The sequence below is a fragment of the Geotrypetes seraphini genome, chromosome 8 (assembly GCF_902459505.1).
Source record: "Geotrypetes seraphini chromosome 8, aGeoSer1.1, whole genome shotgun sequence".
NCBI classification, from domain to species: Eukaryota; Metazoa; Chordata; class Amphibia; order Gymnophiona; family Dermophiidae; genus Geotrypetes; species Geotrypetes seraphini.
This window is the reverse complement of record NC_047091.1, coordinates 192,584,050-192,605,308: the sequence shown is the minus strand read 5'-3', so window position 1 is coordinate 192,605,308 and position 21,259 is coordinate 192,584,050. Positions and strand designations below refer to the sequence as shown.

Here is a 21,259-nt window from a genome sequence, read left to right as displayed (position 1 = left end):
TCTGTTTGTGCTGAAACTGAAAAGGGGTTTTTATTTGCCATTTATCTGACTGCAGGAGGATTGTATCCAATTTATGAAGGTTACTTGGCCGAGTGTGCAGAGAGGGTGGGTAACTCTACATGCAAATCATGCACTGAGGGATGAACACTCGACAGGGGTGAAATGTTAGCATTTTAAGAGATTATCTAATGAATGAGAATAAAGTTTGTGGGCTAAAATTAATGTGGGGATGTGAGTTGAGCAGAGCTAAATCAGAATAACAGAAATGAATATTTACTGAGCACAAGTTGAAGAAATGGTGTGGATAACAGAGCCAGCATGCTGAAAAAGTCTGGAATCTATGAGTTCCTGTGCATTTGGGAGGTAGCTGGCTGACATAGAATTCTTTTTACAGCTGTGTACCAACGCAGATGTATCACTAGGGACACTCTTGAAAAAATGGGTCCCCCTGATATTCTGGACCTCCCACCAACACACCCACATTCCCAGCTCTGGATGAGATAATGGCAGGAGGAAAGCCAACTCTCTCCTGCCTACAGGGCTGCATGCTGCAAATGACAGGGCTTCCTCCTCCCAATGCATCCCAACATGCCTCGTTGCTCTCTAGACACACAGCAGGTTAGAAGTGCTGCTGCATGTCCAGAAAGTTGGTTTTGGATAGGTTGACAAATTCCTAAAACCAGTGGTTCTAAACTCAACATGTTACTTCGTCCTAGATACAGTCGTTGGTTTTGCTCAATACTGCAGGTTCTTCTTAATGTCTCACCTGTGACTTTATACTTAACTCTTTATGCTCTAGCCTGAAAAGAAAGTTACCCATAAAAGCTATTTTTATTGATTTAATTTTCTATACCGTTCTTCCAAGGGAGCTCAGAACGGTTTACATTAATTTATTCAGGCACACAAGCATGCTATTAACTAAACGTAAATGACAGCCTCTATTCATTTGATAAATCATATTCCTTTTGTAAAAATAATTAATGCACAAGTACATACAAAAGGGTCTCAAACTCAGTAGATCTAAAATAAACCACAACCGCCCGTCACGTGCCGGAGACATGGCTAAAATGTCTGGATAAATACGGTTTTAGCCCTTTTTTCTGCAATCCTCCTGTTCCTTTAAGCAGAGGAAGGAAGGACGGAAAAAACTACACCCAGTACTACATATTTCTATATTCAAATCACAGTCCCTGCTCAGAAGAGCTTATAATCTACTGAAGGAGCAGGAATGAAGAACGAATGAACAGAAAATCCTTATCCCGGAAAAAGCCCAGGAGGGCCGGTGCACACGTGTCTCTGACAGTCGGGGAATTCCTCTCCCCAGGAAAGCCCTTGCAGCCTCTTTTAAAGTCCCGAGGGCACGTGACGCGGATGTTGTGAAGCCGCTAGGTCACGCCCTATCACGTGACACTGGCGCTCTCCAGAGGGATTTGCAGCGCTCTACTGAATTCACCCAGAGGGCAGTTGCTGCGCGTCCCTTCGCCCTGTCTCGCGGCCCCCAGCTCTGCTGCTGCTCCTGCTCCTCCTCCTCTTCGGAGCTCCGCCCCCGTGCTCTGACAGCCGCATCCCGCCGCCCCTCCCTCCGGCCGTCACGTGCCGGCGGCTCCGGAGCGCGGGGCGCTGTGCATGGGGAGAGGGTTCGCTGCTGGCGCAGGCGTGCGCGCGCTGTTCTGTTTCCTCGCGCCGGGGCTCTGTCGCTCCTGTCAGCAAGCAGCGCGCGAGGCGGGCATGAGCGAGGGCGCCAAATGCGTGGGCCCGGCGGGGGCGGCTCCGGCCACCGACACCTACAAGGGCTGGCTCTTCAAGTGGACCAATTACCTGAAGGGCTATCAGCGGCGCTGGTGCGTCCTCAGCAACGGCTTGCTCTCCTACTACAGGTGATTGACAGGAGGGGATGGAGCCTGCAGAGTGTGTAGGAGCAAAGGGGACCAGGTGCTCTGGAGAGGGGGAGGGGAAGCAGGGACTGGAGAGTGGGGGGAAGGAGAAAGAGCAATAGGGGAGCAGGGACTGGAGAGTGGGGGGAGAGGGGAAGAGCAATAGGGGAGCAGGGATTGGAGAGTGGGGGGAGGGAAAAGACCAATAGGGAGCAGGGACTAGAGAGTGGGGGGGAGGGGAAAGAGCAATAGGGGAGCAGGGACTGGAGAGTGGGGAGAGGGGAAGAGCAATAGGGGAGCAGGGACTGGAGAGTGGGGGGAGAGGGGAAGAGCAATAGGGGAGCAGGGATTGGAGAGTGGGGGGAGGGAAAAGACCAATAGGGAGCAGGGACTAGAGAGTGGGGGGGAGGGGAAAGAGCAATAGGGGAGCAGGGACTGGAGAGTGGGGGGAGAGGGGAAGAGCAATAGGGGGAGGGACTGGAGAATGGAGGGGGAAGGAAAAGAGCAGTGGGGGAGGGACTGGAGAGTGGGGGAGGGAAAGAGCAATAGGGGAGCAGGGACTGGAGAGTGGGGGGAGGGAAAAGACCAATAGGGAGCAGGGACTAGAGAGTGGGGGGGAGGGGAAAGAGCAATAGGGGAGCAGGGACTGGAGAGTGGGGAGAGGGGAAGAGCAATAGGGGAGCAGGGACTGGAGAGTGGGGGGGAGGGGAAGAGCAATAGGGGAGCAGGGATTGGAGAGTGGGGGGAGGGAAAAGACCAATAGGGAGCAGGGACTAGAGAGTGGGGGGGAGGGGAAAGAGCAATAGGGGAGCAGGGACTGGAGAGTGGGGGGAGAGGGGAAGAGCAATAGGGGGAGGGACTGAAGAATGGAGGGGGAAGGAAAAGAGCAGTGGGGGAGGGACTGGAGAGTGGGGGAGGGAAAGAGCAATAGGGGAGCAGGGACTGGAGAGTGGGGGGAGGGAAAAGACCAATAGGGGAGCAGGGACTGGAGAGTGGGGGGGGAGGGGAAAGAGCAATAGGAGAGCAGGGATTGGAGAGTGGGGGGAGGGGAAAGAGCAATAGGGGGAGGGACTGGAAAATGGAGGGGGAGGGAAAAGAGCAGTGGGGGAGGGACTGGAGAGTGGGGGAGGGAAAGAGCAATAGGGGAGCAGGGATTGGAGAGTGGGGGAGGAGAGATGAAGAGAAATAGGGGAGAGGGACTGGAGAATGGAGGGGGAGGGAAAAGAGCAATAGGGGAGCAGAGACTGGAGAGTGGGGGGAGGGAAAAGAGCAGTAGGGGAGCAGGGATTGGAGAAGAGGATAGGGGAAAGAGCAATAGGTGAGCAGGAACTGGAGAGGGGGTGGGGTGGGGGAAAGAGCAATAGGGGAGCAGGGACTGGAGAGTGGGGGGGAAAGAGTAATAGGGGAGCAGGGACTGGAGAGTGGGGGGGGGAAGAGCAATAGGTGAGTAGGGCTGGAAAGTGTGGGAGGGCGGAGTACAGCAATAGGGGAACTGATGGGGTTGAGGATGGTGTGAAGCTCCTGAGACTGAAAAGGAAAAAGAAAAATCATTTTGTAAAGCCGAAAATAGGTAAATTATAGGACTAAGTGGTAATTTTGCACAGTAGAACAAGATCATTTGGCTCACAGGTCAGCACTACCCAGCTTACTCATAAATCATCTGGAAAAGGAAGTATACAGTGAGGTAGCAAAATATGTAAGATAATAGAAACCAAATACTGATGGGGAATAACTGCAAAGGGAATTTCATAAAGCTGAGTAAGGATATGCGGAATATAAATAATAAAAATAAGCAGGAATTCAAATACAGATAAATACTTTCTCCAAACCATATACTATGCTATAATTGTATGCCTACAAGAGCACAATCCAAGCTATCATGTCATGAACCCTAATGAAATCATGTAAATTCTGGACATGGCCAGGCTCTTCTGATTGCGAATCTCATTGAACTCCTTCTGGACCATATTAGTAATCCATAAATACTAATGTAAAGTATATAGTAATTCACGTGGAGGAACAAATCTCAAGCAGGAGACATTTGTCAATGAACTGCTGATTTCTGCTGTGATTTTAATGAAGCAATAATTTGCATACACAATGATTACTATATGCCATGGCAAGTTTTTTGCAGGAACCCCACATGCAATCAGAAATTCCAATACACTGTTTTCAGCATCGGCCTCCTAGTGAGCTAATCAGTTTTCTGAGGCAGGAAGGTGTGTTCAGATTTAGAAACATAGAAATCTGAAGGCAGATAAACGCCAAATGGCCCATCTAGTTAGCCCATCTGCAGCATCTATCTCCTCCTCTCGGATTACATGTGCCTGTCCCACGCTTTCCTGAATTCGGACAGTTTTTGTCTCCACCACCTCTACCAAGAGACTATTTCACGCATCTACCACCCTTTCTGTAGAAAAGTATTTCTTTAGATTACTCTGAGCCTATCACCTCTTAACTTTATCCTAAGCCCTCATGCCAAAGTTTTCCTGTATTTGAAAAAGGCTTACTACCTGTACATTAATACCACAGAGATATTTAAATGTCTCTTATCATATCCCCTCTTTTCTGCCTTTCTTCCAGAGTATACATATTGAGGTCTCTTAAGTCTGTCCCCATACGCTTTATGACAACTACCACAGCTCTCTAGACCGGCTCCATCCTATTTATATCTTTCTGAAAGTACGGTCTGCAGAATTGCACACAGTATTTCAAATGGAGCCTCACCAGAGACTTGTCTTGTACAATGACACTGTCACCTTTTTCCTACTGGCCATTCCTCTCCCTATCCACCCAAGCATCTTCCTGGCTTTGTCCATTTTTCTACTTGTTTTTCCATCTTTAGATCATCTGACACAATCACCCCCAAATCCTGATCCTTTTTGTACATAAAAGTACTTTGCCCCCTATTTTATACAATTTTCTTGGATTTTTGCAGCCCAAGTGCATGACCCTGCATTTTTTAAACTAAATCTTAGTTGCCAGTTTCTGGACCATTCTTCAAACTTTGCTCAATCCTGCCTCATGTTATCCACACCATCCGGGGTATCTACCCTATTAGAGTTTGGTATCATCAAGTTTCAAGTTTATTAGTTGACTTGATTAACCGCTTAATCCAAGTTTCTAAACGGTGTACACTTAAAATTTACATATATTAGGGAACAAAACAATACATACAATTAATAAATAAAATTAGTATATCAAAAATTAACAATACAAAAACAATAGGTAAGGAGGGATGAAATACAATTCTTAAAGAAGAGGAGAAACATCAAGGGAAAATACAAAAGGGTAATAAGACATATGAGGAAAATAAAACAAGCCAGAGCAATAAGATAAAAGATTAATTTGCAAATGCATCTTTAAAAAGGAAAGTTTTTAACTCATTTTTAAATTTTGCAAACTCCTTCTCCTCCCGTAAAAACATAGGGAGGGCGTTCCAGGTCTGCGGTGCTGTACAGGAGAAGATGAATTGTCTCCTCGTATTAATAATTTTCAGTGAGGGAATTGATAAAAGATTCTGTTCATTAGATCGTAAGATTCTTTTTGCAGAATAAGGGATAAGTAACCTAAATAAAAAAGCTGGAGTCTTATTATATAAGGTTTTAAAAATAATTGTACATAATTTATGAGTAATTCTATATATGACTGGAAGCCAGTGAGCCTTTTTGAGAAGAGGTGTTACATGATCAAACTTTTTGGATTTTGTTATTAATTTGATTGATGCATTTTGAATAATTTGTAATCGTTTTATTTCTTTTGAAGCAATTCCTTTAAATAGGGAATTGCAATAGTCTATTTTAGAAATCACCAGAGAATGAATCAGTATGTTATTTTTTTATTATTATTTATTTATTATTTTCAACTTAAATTTCAAGTATTACACTTGTACAGAAAGCAAGAATAGGATAGATATCAAATACAAAGCAATATAAATCTTAAATTAAACAAATTTACTATTTATGCTCAAGTCCACAATTAGGATCCAAGAATTATTGAAAATTGGCGAAATTATCTAAAAAGAAAATTGTAAAAGAAGCTGAGAACTATAGCACTGAGATGAGGTCACAATATCCTAAATTTAGGGCTCAAAGATTGTTAACATTCAGGCGAGACATAGCCACGAAATTTGTCAATTGTGATGGTTCAAAAAACACATATTTAAGAGTACGGTGATATACAATACATTTACACGGATGTCTCAAATAAAAGGTTGCTCCCAAAGATAAAACCCCAGGTTTCAAAAGAAGAAATTCACGGCGACGCCTTTGCGTCTCCCGTGCCAAATCTGGGAACATTTGTATTTTATAACCAAGAAAGCTTTTTTGTCTATTTTTAAAGAAAAGTTTTAACAACCATGTTTTATCAATTGGCAAAGCTTAAGTAATAATCATGGTGGCTGGTGATGCTAAATCCTTCTCAGATGTTTCTAAGATCTGTGATATATTTGGAAGTTCTTGATCTGAAGGTTTTTCTTTTAGTTGTTGATTTTGTTCTTTATCAGGCAAATAATAAACCTGTAAAAATGGTGGTAATGAATCTTCGGGTATCTCTAAGTTCTCTACTAGATATCTCTTTAGCATTTCTCTAGGTGTTACTAACTCAAGTCTTGGAAAGTTAATCAACCTTAAGTTATTACTGCGTGAATTATTCTCAAGCATTTCAGTCTTCTTCCTTAGGTTAATATTATCTTTAACTAATGCCTCTTGAACTTGTTTCAGTGATACAATTTCTTTTTCCATTTTTAGAACAGATAAATTAGAAGTATTTGTTTCTTTTCTTAAATCCTTCAATTCTTTATCATGTTCCTTAATTTTCCCTTCAATTTGTTGAAGTGTAGGAGTAATTTTTTTAACAAAACCAGCCAATAAGTCCCAGATAGAGTCTAAAGTCACTTCTGCAGGTTTAATCAATTCAATTGAGGTTTGTGTAAATGTAGAGTGCTCACCGTTCTGAAATCCTTCGGGGGGTGTCTTCAGCTCTTCCCCCTCATGTTGAGATGATATTCCCCCAGGTACCTCCATAGGGGCCCTGGAAAAGTGGGCCCCAGTCTCCAAACTCTCCAGTAAATCTTCCCTTGCCTCTGGAGAGGAAAAAACCAGTGAATCCGGGGTTTCCCCGCCCCTGGGAGAGCTGGTCGTCTGGGGTTGCGGGGGCGGTGCCCTAACGTCGGGGCTCAGTGTGGTGTCGGGCCCAGGAACATCCACGTTGGTTTCGCCTCCCTGTGTTGTCAGCGGGCCGCCATCCGACGTTACTGCGACCTCCTGCATGCGCCGCAGTAAATCCTGAATATTCCCGAGACCCGGGGCTCCAGGACGCCGCGAGGCAGAAGCGGCACTCCGGCCCCGTCTCTTCGGCATCGCGGTAAGTAATTACCGTTAAGGAAATTGAAAGAAGCACAATCCTGGGACACGCAGCTCAGCGCGTCCTGTCTCAGATCGCCATCTTGGATCCTTCAGTAAGGCTTAGTATGTTAAGTGCTTTAGGACAAAGAAACTTAGAAATGGAACGAATTTTACGCAGTCTATAGAAGGTGGTTTTCACAATGCTACTGATATGATCATGATAATTAAGTTTATTATCAAAGATTACTCCTAGAATTTTTATATTTTTAACTAATTGAAGGGGAACGTTTAGAATTGTAATAGGAGTAACAAGAGAAAAACTATCCTTCCAAGGAAAAAGCATAACATTTGTTTTTTTAATATTGAGAGCCAATCTATTTTTGTCCAGCCAATGATGAACTTGATCTAGTTTATTATTTATAACCGAAATATCATCTGCAAAAAGACAAATTTAACCAGACAGTCCTTCCACAATATCATTCACAAAGATGTTAAAAAGAGCTGGCCCAAAGACAGACAGATCCCTGTGACACTTCACTAAACAGCATCCTTTTCCACGAAGCAAACTCCATTTACCACTATCCTTTGCCTCCTTCTACTTACTGTGTATACTTGAATATAAGTCGAGACCCCCTTTTTCCCCCCCCAGAAAAGGAAGAAAAATGGTTGACTTGAATATAAGTTCCCCTTAACCATTTTAGTCGCTCTTCTCTGGACCCTTTTGAGTAGTACCGTGTCCTTCTTCATGTATGGCGACCAGTGCTGGACGCAGTATTCCAGGTGGGGGCGTAACATGGCCTGGTACAGCGGCATGATAACTTTCTCCGATCTGCTTGTGATCCCCTTCGTAATCATTCCTAACATTCTGTTCACCCTTTTCGCAGCCACTGCGCATTGTGCGGACAGCTTCATCAACTTGTCAACCAGTACTCCCAGGTCTCTTTCCTGGGGGGTCTCTCCGAGTACCACACCAGACATCCTGTATTCGTGTATAAGATTTTTGTTACCGACATGCATCACCTTACACTTATCCACGTTATACCTCATTTGCCCTGTCACAGCCCATTTCTCAAACATGTTTATGTCACGTTGCAGGTCTTCGCAATCCTTCTGTGTCTTCACCACTCTGAATAACTTCGTATCATCCGCAAATGTAATCACTTCACTTGTTGTAACAATTTCCAGGTCATTTATAAATATGTTGGAAGAGCACCGAACCCTGCGGCACTCCACTTGCTTTTCCAGTCCTAGTATAGTCCATTTACCCCCCACTCTCTGTTTCCTATCCACCAACCAGTTTTTAATTCACATGAGTATTTCCCCCTCGATTCCATGGCTTGGAATTTTTCGAAGTAGTCGTTCATGCGGGACCTTGTTGAACGCCTTCTGAAAATCCAGATATACAATGTCGACCGGGTCACCCTTGTCTATCTGCCTGTTTACTCCCTCAAAGAAGTGCAGCAAGTTCGTTAAGCAAGATCTTCCTTTGCTGAAGCTATGCTGGCTGGTCCTCATCAGATTGTATCCATCAAGGTGATCAATGATGCAGTCCTTTATCAGCGCCTCTACCATCTTTCCTGGTACCGAGGTCAGACTTACCGGTCTGTAGTTTCCAGGATCTCTCCTTGAACCTTTCTTGAAGATTGGCGTGACATTCGCCACTTTCCAGTCTTCCGGATTCCTTCCCAATTTGATCGACAGATTGGCTATTAGTTGAAGCAGTTCAGCTATAGCCCCTTTCTGTTCCTTGATTACTCTTGGATGGATGCCATCCGGTCCCGGGGATTTTTAGTTTTTAAGCCTATCAATCTACCTGCATACCTATTCTAGGCTGACCATCAATCCTGTCAAGTTTCAAGTTTCAAGTTTATTATATTATTTGATTAAACGCTTTTCAGGATACAAAGCGTTTTACAAAGAAATAAAATTGGATTTCTTAAATCACAAATACATCGTAAATAAAAATAATTACTTTAAAATTAAAAAAAAACGAACTGGGGTAACAAACACATGAAACAGTAGGAAAGGAGGGAAAAAGAAAAAATACAATAAAAATAAAATAAAAATGTGTTAATCAGATTAGGTTAGAACATAGGGATGGTGTGAGGAAAAGAATTTGAAAACAGGAAAATCTAAAGAGAGGGGGTAGATAATCTGAATTTAATACAAGACGATGAAATTAGAAATCAACCGGAAAATAAACTTTTAGTTAAAGGCTTCTTTAAAAAGAAAACACTTTAAGCTATTTTTGAATTTTTTCAAATCTTGTTCAAGTCGTAAATATAGAGGGAGTGAGTTCCAAATAGTTGGGGCTGTAACCGAGAAGATCAGGTCACGGCGAGTACCAATGATTTTTAAAGAGGGGACATATAGGGAAGCTTGTGAGGATGATCTGAGAACTCTTGACGGGCTGTAAGGAATCAGGAGCCTATCTATAAATGCAGGAGTATTATTTCTTAGTGTCTTAAAGACTAATAGAGCTATTTTATATGTTATCCTATATGAAATTGGTAGCCAGTGAGCGTTTTGAAGCAGAGGTGTAACATGATCGAATTTTTTTGAACCTGAGATTACCTTTATTGCAGTGTTTTGTATGATTTGGAGGCGCCTTATATCCTTAAGATATGCCCCCTTTAACAAGGAATTGCAGTAGTCTAGTTTTGAAATCACTAGAGAGTGAATTAAAGTATTGAGCGAAAATGAATCGAGAAGGGGAACCAGCGAACGAATCATTCTTAGTTTATAGAAACAATTTTTAACCAAAGCACTGATATGTAATCGGAAAGTAAGATTATTGTCTATAATGACGCCCAAGATTTTTGTATTGGTAGTGAGATTTAGGGGTTTGTTATCTATTAAGATTGGGTTGATGAGTTGTACACCTTCTTTCCCTGAGAAAAGCATAGATGTAGATTTATTGATACTTAAAGAAAGTTGATTATTGTTCAACCAATCATGAACTTTGGCCAGCTTAAGGTTAATTTCGAATATATCCTGGGAACTTGAGGAATCTATGGGGTGCAAAAGTTGAAAATCATCCGCGTAGGCATACACTGTGAATCCTATAGATTGACATAGGGTTAAAAGGGGGGCCAGATAAATGTTAAATAGTAATGGGGACAATATGGACCCTTGTGGTACTCCATAATTTGTTTGATATGGCTTTGAAATAGAATTGTTAAAGTGTACTGTAGAAGATCTATTGGTAAAATATGACTGAAACCAATCTAAAACTTGGTCTTTGATACCAATGGAAGAAAGGCAGTGAAGTAATAAATGGTGATCAATTGTGTCAAAGGCTGCCGCTAAGTCTAATGAAATGAGAACGACAGATTTATGTTGGTCCAGAAAGTAATGAATAGTTGTGACAAGACCTACTAAAGAGTGTTCTGTTGAGTGATTCTTACGAAATCCTGCTTGATTAGGATGTAAGACATGAGTTTTGTCTACAAAATCTGACAACTGTTGAAATACTACTTTTTCAGTTAATTTTGCTAGGAATGAAAGATTCGCTATAGGACGATAGTTAGAACAATCGCAAGGACTAGTTTTGGAATCCTTGATAATTGGTAGAAGAACTGAATGTTTCCAGTCTTTTGGAATTGATGATGTAGACAAACTTTTGTGAATAATTTGTAGAATAATTGGACCGAAAATTGAAAAGTAGCGTTTAAGAAGAAAAGGAGGAAAAGCTTCGTTTTTAGAACCTTTAAGTTTTATTGTTTGAAATAACTATCTTAGTTCAGATAGAGTAGGAAGGATAAAGTTGGAACATGTAGCTTGAAAATTAATTTGATCTTCATCAGAAACAGAAGAGGAATTGTTAATTATATTAGCTTTGATAGTGGTAATTTTTGTGTAAAAAAAATTAGCTAAACAGTCGGCAGTGAGGGAATCATTTGCAGAAATATCCGGTTTATCAGTTTCTTGTCCTTTTTTCCTGCGTAATGTCCGTGGGTCTATTATTAATAGATGCACCTAATGCACGATGAGCCTTTTCAAGCTGAATAGAAGAAGCTTCCTCCTTCAACAATGCACTCACAGTCTGCTGGACGACATGCTCACAATCCTTATAAGTAGGTGAATCGGGTAAGCCCCGAAAACACAAATTGTGTCGCCTGCTCCAATTTTCTAAATCCTCCAGTTTATCTTGTAGAAACGTATAATTATCCCTTAGGGCCATAAGATGTTTGTCAGTAGCCTCAAAAAGCTCCGCGTGCAAATCCAATCACTGTTCAGCTTCCTCAATCTGAGAGCCCAACTCATGGATCTCTGCCTTAAGCTCCACTCCCAATTTTGTCACCTCTGTTCTCACTGCCTTAAGATCCTCATGGATTTCCTTCATCCAGTGATGCATTTCCTGCATCGGGTCTCCGGGAGAATCATCTGCAGCCTCTTTAGTAAATATAGGACCCACAGGTTCCGAAGTGCTCAACTGCGGGGAGATAGATTGCTGTTTCAACGAGGCCTGCATAGTAATTCTTGTGGTAGGCCGAGACTTGGGCACGTAGGCAAAATTAGAGAGATCCACCCTCCGCACTCTCTCGCTCATCAACCGATAAGAGAGCTATCTTCAGCAGCTAAATGCCATACGGTACATAAATTTTTTCGCAGCATGGCAAAGAAAAAAGAATGCTTTTGCCCGGAAGGTAGCAGAAGCTAAAACTTCACGCAGCCATCTTGACTCGAGCCAAAATCACGCCCCTCCACTTTGATTATATCTTTAGCTCTTTCAATTGATAAAGTTTGGCTGATGAAACTTTTTTTTTTTTTTTTAAATAGACAGAAAGACTTGGGGCTCCTTTTATCAAGCCATGCTACAGGGGTTAACGCATGCGACGTTTCATCACGCGCTAATCCCCATGCTGGCCAAAAACTACCGCCTGCTAGTGCAGCTTGATAAAAGGAGTCCTTTATTGGCTTTAAAGTACAAATGTTTTCTGATCTCACACAAGAGAGAAGCGCCTTTGTGAGTTTCTCTTCATAAAACCTGCGGTTACATCTTTGGGTTCTACTTTTTATCTATTTCTCTCTTGTTAAGTGCGTGGAGGAACATAATCAAAAAAAGCGTCTAAGTCCCCTTTTGGCCTAAGTCCTTAAAAGTTCAATGCAGAAGCAGGGAAAGTGTCAATAACCAAACTAAACGTCCTTGTTTTGATTATGGCCTTCCTCTGCCTATACGTCCAATCACCACTACGTCTAAAAGTACACCCACACCACGTCTACACTTTTCAGCCATAATGAAACAAAAAAACGCCTAAGCCACAAACGTCCAACAGAAGGGCTTTCAGGCGAAGGAGGAGCCAGTCCTTCGCCTAAAAGCTGGATTCTGTAACCGGTGTCTGTCAAAAACAACACCGGTTACAGAACCCCCCTCACACACACAACGATCCAGGCAGGAGGGTGCCCAAGCCCTCCTGCCATGTCGAACCGCGACCCCCCTCCCCCCACCCCGACAACATCAGGGCAAGAGGGAGCCCAAGCCCTCTTGCCCTGCCGATTAACATCGGGCCAGGAGAGAGCCCAAGCTCTCCTGGCCCCAGCGACGACCCCCCCCCCGCGACTGGCTTGGGCCAGGAGAGAGCCCAAGCCCTCCTTGCCCTGGCGACAACCCCCCCACGACTCATTCAGGCCAGGAGGGAGCCCAAGCCGTCCTGGCCCCGGCGACCCCTACCCCCAACCCCCACTACAATACGGGCAGGAGGGATCCCAGGCCCTCCTGCCCTCAACGGAACCCCCCTCCCCTCAACGACCGCCCCCCCAGAACCCCCGATCGCCCCCCCAGCTGACCTGCGACCCCCCCATCCCCCTTCCCCGCACCTGTTTTCCAGTTGGCCGGACAGACGGGTGTCCAAACCTGCCTGTCCGGCAGGCAGCCACCAGCAGAATGGGGCCAGATTGGCCCAGCCGTCCCAAAGGCCCGCCCACAGGTGGGCTCTCTCCTGGCCTGATGTTAATCGCGAGGGGGGGGGGTGATGGATCGCGGCAGGAGAGATGCCTCATCTCCCCTACCGCGATGCCATCACTCCTCTACCGGAACTGCTGCGACCCGCGGCAGGAGAGATAAGGCATTGCCAGAGGTTGTGGTAAAGGCGGCTAGTGTAGCAGGTTTTAAGAAAGGTTTGGACAAATTCCTGGAGGAAAAGTCCATAGTCTGTTATTAAGATATGGGGGAAGCCTGTGCTTGCTCAAGATTGGTAGCATGGAATGTTGCTACTATTTGGGTTTTGGCCAGGCACTAGTGACCTGGATTGGCCACCATGAGAACGGGCTACTGGGCTTGATGGACCATTGGTCTGACCCAGTAAGGCTATTCTTATGTTCTTATGACAAGACCTACCTCTAGTGAATCTATGTTGCCTCCGGTCCTGTAATCCACAGGATTCCAGAAACTTGACCATTCTCTGTTTTAAAAGCGTTTCCATTAATTTGCTTGCTACAGAAGTCAGACTTACCGGTCTGTAATTCCCTACTTCTTCCTTACTTCCCCTTTTGTGGAGAGGGACCACATCTGCCCTTCTCCCTTCCTCTGGTACCACTCCCGACTCTAGAGACTTGTTGAAAAGGTCAGTCAGTGGAGCTACCAGAACTTCCCTAAGTTCCTTCAGCACCCTCGGATGTACACCATCCAGCCCTATCATTTTGTCTACCATTATTTTAGCTAGCTCCTCATGAACACAACCCTCATTGGGGTATATTTTATGTGGAGAACTTATGATAGTGACCAATCAGACTTCATGGTTCATTTTCTGAGAGAAAAGATGAAACTGGATTGGTCACTGTGGGCAATTTTTGTAGAGAACTTGCTTTTTCTCCTGTTCTTATAAATAAGCTTGCTCTGTTTCATTTGTTTGTTTTTATTCAATTTGTAAGAATAACATTCCAATTCAAGGGCCAAACAGTTTATATGAATGAAATATAACAAATGATGCCACATGTGTCTTGGTGTGTGTTTGTTTGTTACCTAGTTAGTTAAACTATTTAACAATAAAATGTCAATTTCAAAATCTTTGCTGTTCTGAGCTTGGAGGTACTTAAGAACATAAGAAGTTGCCCCCGCTGAGTCAGACCAGAGGTCCATCTTGCTCAGCGGTCCGCTCCCGCAGTGGCCCATCAGGCCTAGTGCCTGAACAGTGGTCCCTGATTAATTTTGTAACTTACCTCTAATCCCATCCCTATAATCTACCTCTACTCTTATCTGTACCCCTCAATCCCTTTGTCTTCCAAGTACCTATCCAAAGCTTCTTTGAACCCCTGTAGCGTGCTCCTGTTTATCACATCCTCTGGTAGCGCGTGCCATCTATCCACCACCCTCTGTGTGAAAAAGAACTTCCTGGCGTTTGTTCTAAACCTCTCCCCTTTCAATTTCTCTGAGTGCCCCCTTGTACTTATTGATCCCCTTAATTTGAAAAATCGTTCCCTGTCTATTTTTTCTATGCCCTTCATGATCTTGAAGGTTTCTATCATGTCTCCTCTAAGTCTCCGCTTTTCCAGGGAGAAAAGCCCTAGCTTTTTCAGTCTGTCAATATATGAGAGGTCCTCCATGCCCTTTATTAGCTTAGTTGCTCTTCTCTGGACCCTCTCAAGTACCTCCATGTCCTTCTTGAGGTACGGCGACCAGAACTGAACACAGTACTCCAGGTGCGGGCGCACCATAGCACGATACAGTGGCAGGATGACTTCCTTTGTCCTGGTCGTGATACCCTTCTTAATGATATCCAACATTCTGTTTGCTTTCCTTGAGGCCATGGCACACTGCGCCGACGCCTTCAATGTTGTGTCTACCATCACTCCCAGGTCTCTTTCAAGGTCGCTCACCCCTAGCGCTGATCCCCCCCATTTTGTAAGTGAACATCGGGGTTTTTTTCCCTATATGCATGACCTTGCATTTCCCTATGTTGAAACTCATTTGCCACTTTTTGGCCCATTTTTCCAGTGTTGTCAGATCTTTTTGGAGATCTTCGCAGTCCTCCATGTTATTGACCTTGCGATATAGTTTGGTGTCATCTGCAAATTTAATAACCTCACATTTTGTTCCTGCCTCCAGGTCGTTAATGAATATATTGAATAGGAGCGGTCCCAGCACCGACCCCTGTGGAACTCCGCTCGTGACCCATTGCCAGTCTGAGTAATGTCCCTTTACTCCAACCCTCTGTTTCCTGTCCGCCAGCCAGTTTTTGATCCATCGGTGGACCTCCCCTTGCACCCCATGGTTCCATAGCTTCCTTAGTAGTCTTTCGTGTGGCACCTTATCGAAGGCTTTTTGGAAGTCAAGGTAAATGATATCTATGGATTCCCCTTTATCCACCTGGCAGGTTACCCCCTCAAAGAAGTATAATAAGTTCGTGAGGCATGACCTGCCCTTGCAGAAGCCATGCTGGCTCGACTTTAGCTGCCCATAGTTGTCGATGTGTTCCCAGATGCTGTCTTTAATCAGCGCTTCCATCATCTTTCCCGGGACCGAGGTGAAGCTCACTGGCCTGTAGTTTCCTGGGTCTCCCCTTGAGCCTTTCTTGAAGATGGGCGTGACATTTGCTATTTTCCAGTCTTCCGGAATCTCTCCAGTTTTTAGGGATAGGTTGCATATTTGTCAAAGTGGCTCAGCTATTTCGTTCCTTAGTTCCTTGAGTACCCTTGGGTGAATGCCATCCGGACCTGGCGATTTGTCGCTCTTTAGCCTGTCTATCTGCCTGAGGACATCCACCTTGCTCACCTCTAGCTGGACCAGATTTTCATCCTGCTCTCCTTTTACGATCTCCTCGGGCTCCGGAATGTTGGTTGTGTCCTCCCTCGTGAAAACTGACGTGAAGAACTTATTTAGCCTGTCAGCTATCTCCTTTTCCTCTTTTACCACTCCCTTTCTGTCCCCATCATCCAAGGGTCCCACTTCCTCCCTTGCTGGTTGCTTCCCCTTAACGTACCTGAAGAATGATTTAAAGTTTGTTGCTTCCCCTGCCAGTCTCTCTTCATATTCTTTTTTTGCTTTCCTAACCACTCGATGACACTCCTTTTGGTGTTTTTTGTGTTCCTTTTGGTTCTCCTCTGTTTTGTCCTTTTTCCATTTTTTGAATGATGCTTTCTTGTCACTTATCGCCTTTTTCACTGCATTTGTTATCCAGACTGGGTTTTTTGTTCTATTTTTTTTGCACCCTTTCCTGTACTTGGGGATGCACAGGTTCTGTGCTTCGTGCACTGTGCCCTTGAGTATGGTCGAGGCATTTTCTACGGACTCCATCTTCCTTGCGCTGTCGTTAAGTTTCTTTCCCACCATTTTCCTCATGGCATCATAATTCCCTTTTTTGAAGTTAAGTGCAGTCGTTGTAGTTCTTTTCACCTTTGATGATCCAATTTCTAGCCTGTACTGGATCGTGTTGTGATTGCTGTTTCCTAGTGGGGCTAGTACCGCCACCTCCTTAGCGGGTCCCCCTAGTCCAGGGGTCTGCAACCTTTAAGACATAAAGAGCCACTTGGACCCGTTTTCGAAAAGAAAAAAAAACTTGGAGCCGCAAAACCATTATAAAACAAATCTAACACTGCATATATTGTTTCTTATCTTAATGCTATTTACAGGATCACTAAATTGAAAATAAAATCATTTTTCCTACCTTTGCTATTTGGTGATTTCATGAGTCTCTGGTTGCACTTTCTTCTTCTGACTGTGCATCCAATCTTTCTTCCTTTCTTTCAGCCTCCTGTATGTTTCCTCTCCTCCAGACCTCATTCTCTCCCCCAACTTTTTCTTTCTGTCTCCCTGTTCCCCCTTCTTTCTGTCTCCGTGCCCTCCCCCAAGCCACTCGGTTTGCTGCCACCGCAATCGGGGAACAGCCCCCAAGCCACCGCCGTCCCAAGCTTTCCCTGCAGAAGTGTGGCGCTGACCAGCATTCCGCTCCCTGACGTCAATTCTGACGTAGGAGAGGAAGTTCCGGGCCAACAAGGCATTTCTCCTCATTCCGTCCAGCCTGAGCCCCATCTCTCCTTGATCCAGCATTTCCCTTCTGTGTCTGTCAGAATTACCATTCCACCTATTTTCCAGCATCACCCTTCTTTGTGTCCATCTCACCTATATCCCTATCTCACCACTTTTTCAGAATCTTCATTTGTCTCTGTCCTTATCTTTACGCCATGTTCACCATTTGCCCTTTCAATGTCTTTATCTCCCCCCCCACTTTTTCAGCATTACTTCTATGTCTCTATTTCACCTCCTCTTCATGTCCCCTCTGTATCTCTATCCTTATTAAGTAGGTCCTGCTTACCCTTTCTCTTCTTTGTGTCACTATCTCCATTTTCAGCTTTCCCCCCCTTTTCCTTTGTTACTGCACCCTGTAGCTAGAATCTTTCCACCCTCCCTCCACTCCGGCCCAGCCCAGTATGAAAGATTTCCTTTTGTTTCCCTCCCCTCTCTCTTTCTCTCTCTCTTCTCCTCCCTCACCCACGAGTCCTGCATCTGGGTCTCTCCCTTCTACCTGCACCTGGCAACACCCCCCTGCTCCGCGGCTCTCTTCAGCAACTCGTCAGCAGCAGTGATCAAGACAAGCTGCCGACATCGAGGCCTTCCCTCTACGAGTCCCGCCTTTGTGGAAAAAGGAAGTTGAAACAAGCGGGACTCGCAGAGGGTAGGCCCCGACGTCAGAAGCTTGTGTCGATCGCTGCTGCTGAGTTGCCGAAGAGAGCCGCGGAGCAGGGGATGTGGCCGGAAGCAGGTAGAAGGGAGAGGGAGATAGGAAGGCTGTAGATCTCCGGAGCATGACACCGACCCCGGCCAGGATGATTTCTTTTTCAGGCACCTTACAAGTCCAGCGTCGCGGCGGGAAATAGCCATGCTGAGCAGTGAGCTCAGCACTACACAGATGAAAGCCTTGCTTGCTGATTGGTCCGGCGGCACGGCGGGGCGGGGCCGCCGGACCAATCAGCAAGCAAGGCTTTCATCTGTGTATGTGCTGAGCTCACTGCTCAGCATGGCTATTTCCCGCCGCGACGCTGGACTTGTGAGGTGCATGCCTGCGTGACACACTACCGGAGCCGCAGCAAAGGTGGAAAAGAGCCGCAGGTTGCCGACCCCCGCCCTAGTCCGTTGAGGATTAGGTCAAGAGTGGCATCACCCCGTGTTGGTTCCGTGACCAGCTGTTCTATGAAACAATCCCTCGTGACCTCCAGGAATTTGGTCTTCCTCATGCAGTTTGAGTGCCCAATACTCCAGTTTATTCCCGGGTAGTTCAAGTCTCCCATCACCACCACACTTCCGCTTTTGCATACCTGCCTCAGTTCAGCCTCCAGATCCTGGTCGATTTCTTCCGTTTGTCCAGGTGGGCGATAGTACAGACCCAATTTTATGTCTGCTCCAGTTCCTCCTGGTAGCTTAACCCATAGTGATTCCAAGTCGTCCGCCCTTACAGTTGTTTTCATCCTGGTTGAAGGTATGGAATCTTTTATATATAGTGCTATTCCTCCACCCTTTTTGTGTGACCTATCTCTCCTGTAGAGTTTGAATCCTGGTAAAGCCACATCCCATTCATTGTCATCAGTCCACCACGTTTCTGTGACTCCAATTATGTCTAGGCCCTTTTTGCTGGCTAGGATTTCCAGCTCTCCCATTTTAGCCCTTAGGCTCCTAGCATTAGTGTATAGGCAAAGTAAGTCCCGTTTGTTCGCCTTTCTTTCTGTTTTTCCTCATGGGTTGGCGCTCCTGGCCCCCTCGTGAGTTGCTAGACCCCAAGCCTCGTCTCGGTCATCCTCCTCCTGTGGTGTGTCTGTCTCGCCCTCAGCCTGTTCCCCTGTTTTTGGTTGTCACTCTGGATTCCGTTGTTCTCTATTAGTGCTGCTTGCCAGTTTTATTCATGCACTAGACCCCTGCAATTCTCCCTTAGGACCTTTTTCAAAAAGTTCCCACTCAGTCCTGAGCCCTCTTTTACAGTGTCCTTGCTTGGCTTGAAGACGTTGGAAAACAGTGCTTTACATAATATTTTCTTTCAAGAATGAAATACAAGCTTGGGCAAACAACGTTTTTCTAATTTTCAACTGAATTATATAATTTTTTTCTCTCTTTTAGTAGCATTGTACTGTTTTTTTTTTTTTGTTTCCTATCCTTCTGATAAACAGCTTGACCCTGAAGTTGGCTTGGGCCAGCAGTGAAAGCTGTGGTTTGTCTACTTTGAATGAGGAGAGGATGTAACTAACTGTCCTGTGTATTTGCTGATCTCACAGAATGTGTTGGGCACACTAAACATGTTTTGAAATGAAGCCCAGAAATGAGCTTTATCTACTCCCAGATTTTTGGCACGGTCATATTGGCAAGATATTTGTTTCGTTGCACAAAATTAAATATTTAACAACCACCTCCACTAATTTTCCTTCTGCCATGTTTGATGTTTTAATTTTAGATGTTTATTTATAACTACATTTATTTGGAAAGAATGCAAGTTTTTTTTAATTTCATTTTTTTATTTTTACATCTCTAGAATTATAGGAAGAAATGTAAGAGGGTGTAAAGGACGGTTTTCCAGGCCTGTATCTTTTAACATCCCTGAAGCGAGGTCTGGCAGACAAGGCCTTCAAAGGTGCCTTAGGCTTATCTTCCGGCAATCCCTACATTATCCCAGGACAAGTAGGCAGCATATTCTCTACATGTGGGTGACGTCATCCGCGGAGCCCCGACACGGACAGCTTTTCAAGCAAACTTGATTGAAGATCTCAAATTTGCTAGTACTGCCTATGCATGCGTGCCTTCCTGCTCCACTAGAGGGCGCATCCCCTCCTCGTGGTCTTCAGTTCTTAGTTTTCCGCGGAGCCAGAAAGCCCTGTCTCTCTTCTCTGCGTTCTTCTTAGTGCCTTTCTAGCACCACGGCTTCTTTGTTTTGTTTGAGAGTCGCTGTGCGGTTTGTTACTGATCGTGTATTTTCTTTGAAAAACAAAACAAAAAAACCCCCCAAATTAGGATTTTTGTTGTGTTCCTGCTGGTTTTCCACACAGGAGATAACTAGAGCACAAGATAAGAATAAAAATCAATGAGATTGTGAACTGTAATACTAGCAATAACCAAAGAACAACTCTGAATCGAGCATCTTTCCAAAAACCAGAAATATCAGTCATGGATCTTAATACATCAAGCAACCTAATCCTAATAAAAGGAGTTGCAATGGTTAGGTCTTCACCGCATGGTGGATTTTCAGTAATACCATATTTTCACGCATATAATGCGCGCGTTATACACGATTTTACAAACCGTGCATAACCATGCGCGTTATATGCGTGAGCGCATTGTACAAATTTTTTTTTACATAGTTCCCCCCCGACGTCCGTTTCATCACCCCGAAGGACCGCTCGCACCCCCACCCCGAAGGACCGCTCGCACCCCCACCCCGAAGGACCGCTCGCACCCCAAAGCCTCCTCCCTCCCCCTCCCGCATGGAGAAGCTGCCTACCGTTGTTTCCGGATGCCAGTGAGCCCAGCTGCTTCCTCTGCCGGCGGTCCTGCCCCTTCTCTGAGCCCTGCGCTGCGCTGCTTCCTCTTCCGGCGGTCCTGCCCTTTCTCTCTCTATATCCTTCTATCCCCTTTTCCAGCAGGAAATTGTCCATTCCTTTCTTAAACCCCAGTACCGTACTCTGCCCTATTACGTCCTCTGGAAGCGCATTCCAGGTGTCCATCACATGTTGGGTAAAAAAGAACTTCCTAGCATTTGTTTTGAATCTGACTCTTTCAATTTTTCCAAATGCCGTCTTGTTCTTTTATTTTTTGAAAGTTTGAAGAATCTGTCCCTCTCTACTCTCTCTATGCCCTTCATGATCTTGTAAGTCTCTATCATATCCCCTCTAAGTCTCCTCTTCTCCAGGGAATAGAGACCCAGTTTCTCCAATCTCTCCGCGTATGAAAGGTTTTCCATCCCTTTTATCAGACGTGTCGCTCTCCTCTGAACCCTCTCAAGTAACGCTATGTCCTTCTTAATATTGGACGCAGTATTCCAGGTGCGGGCGCACCATCGTCCGATACAACGGCAGGATAACTTCTTTTGTTCTGGTTGTAATACCCTTCTTGATTGTACCTAG

General features: G+C 44.9%; 1 protein-coding gene across 5 annotated transcripts in view; it reads left to right on the top strand.

Moving 5' to 3' along the window:
* The first annotated feature begins 1,430 nt into the window (after window positions 1-1,430).
* The window catches only part of OSBP2 (oxysterol binding protein 2), a 333,561-nt gene continuing 313,732 nt past the window's right edge, over window positions 1,431-21,259 (top strand). For 2 of the 5 annotated variants that reach the window (XR_004540462.1, XM_033956744.1), the window contains exon 1: window positions 1,431-1,877. Coding sequence is in view for 4 of the 5 variants with exons in the window: in XM_033956744.1 (XP_033812635.1) it covers window positions 1,627-1,877 (251 nt within the window). In the remaining variant the exon portion in view is untranslated. The remainder of the gene's footprint in view (window positions 1,878-21,259) is intronic. The other 3 variants (XM_033956742.1, XM_033956743.1, XM_033956741.1) reach the window with 2 other exon arrangements.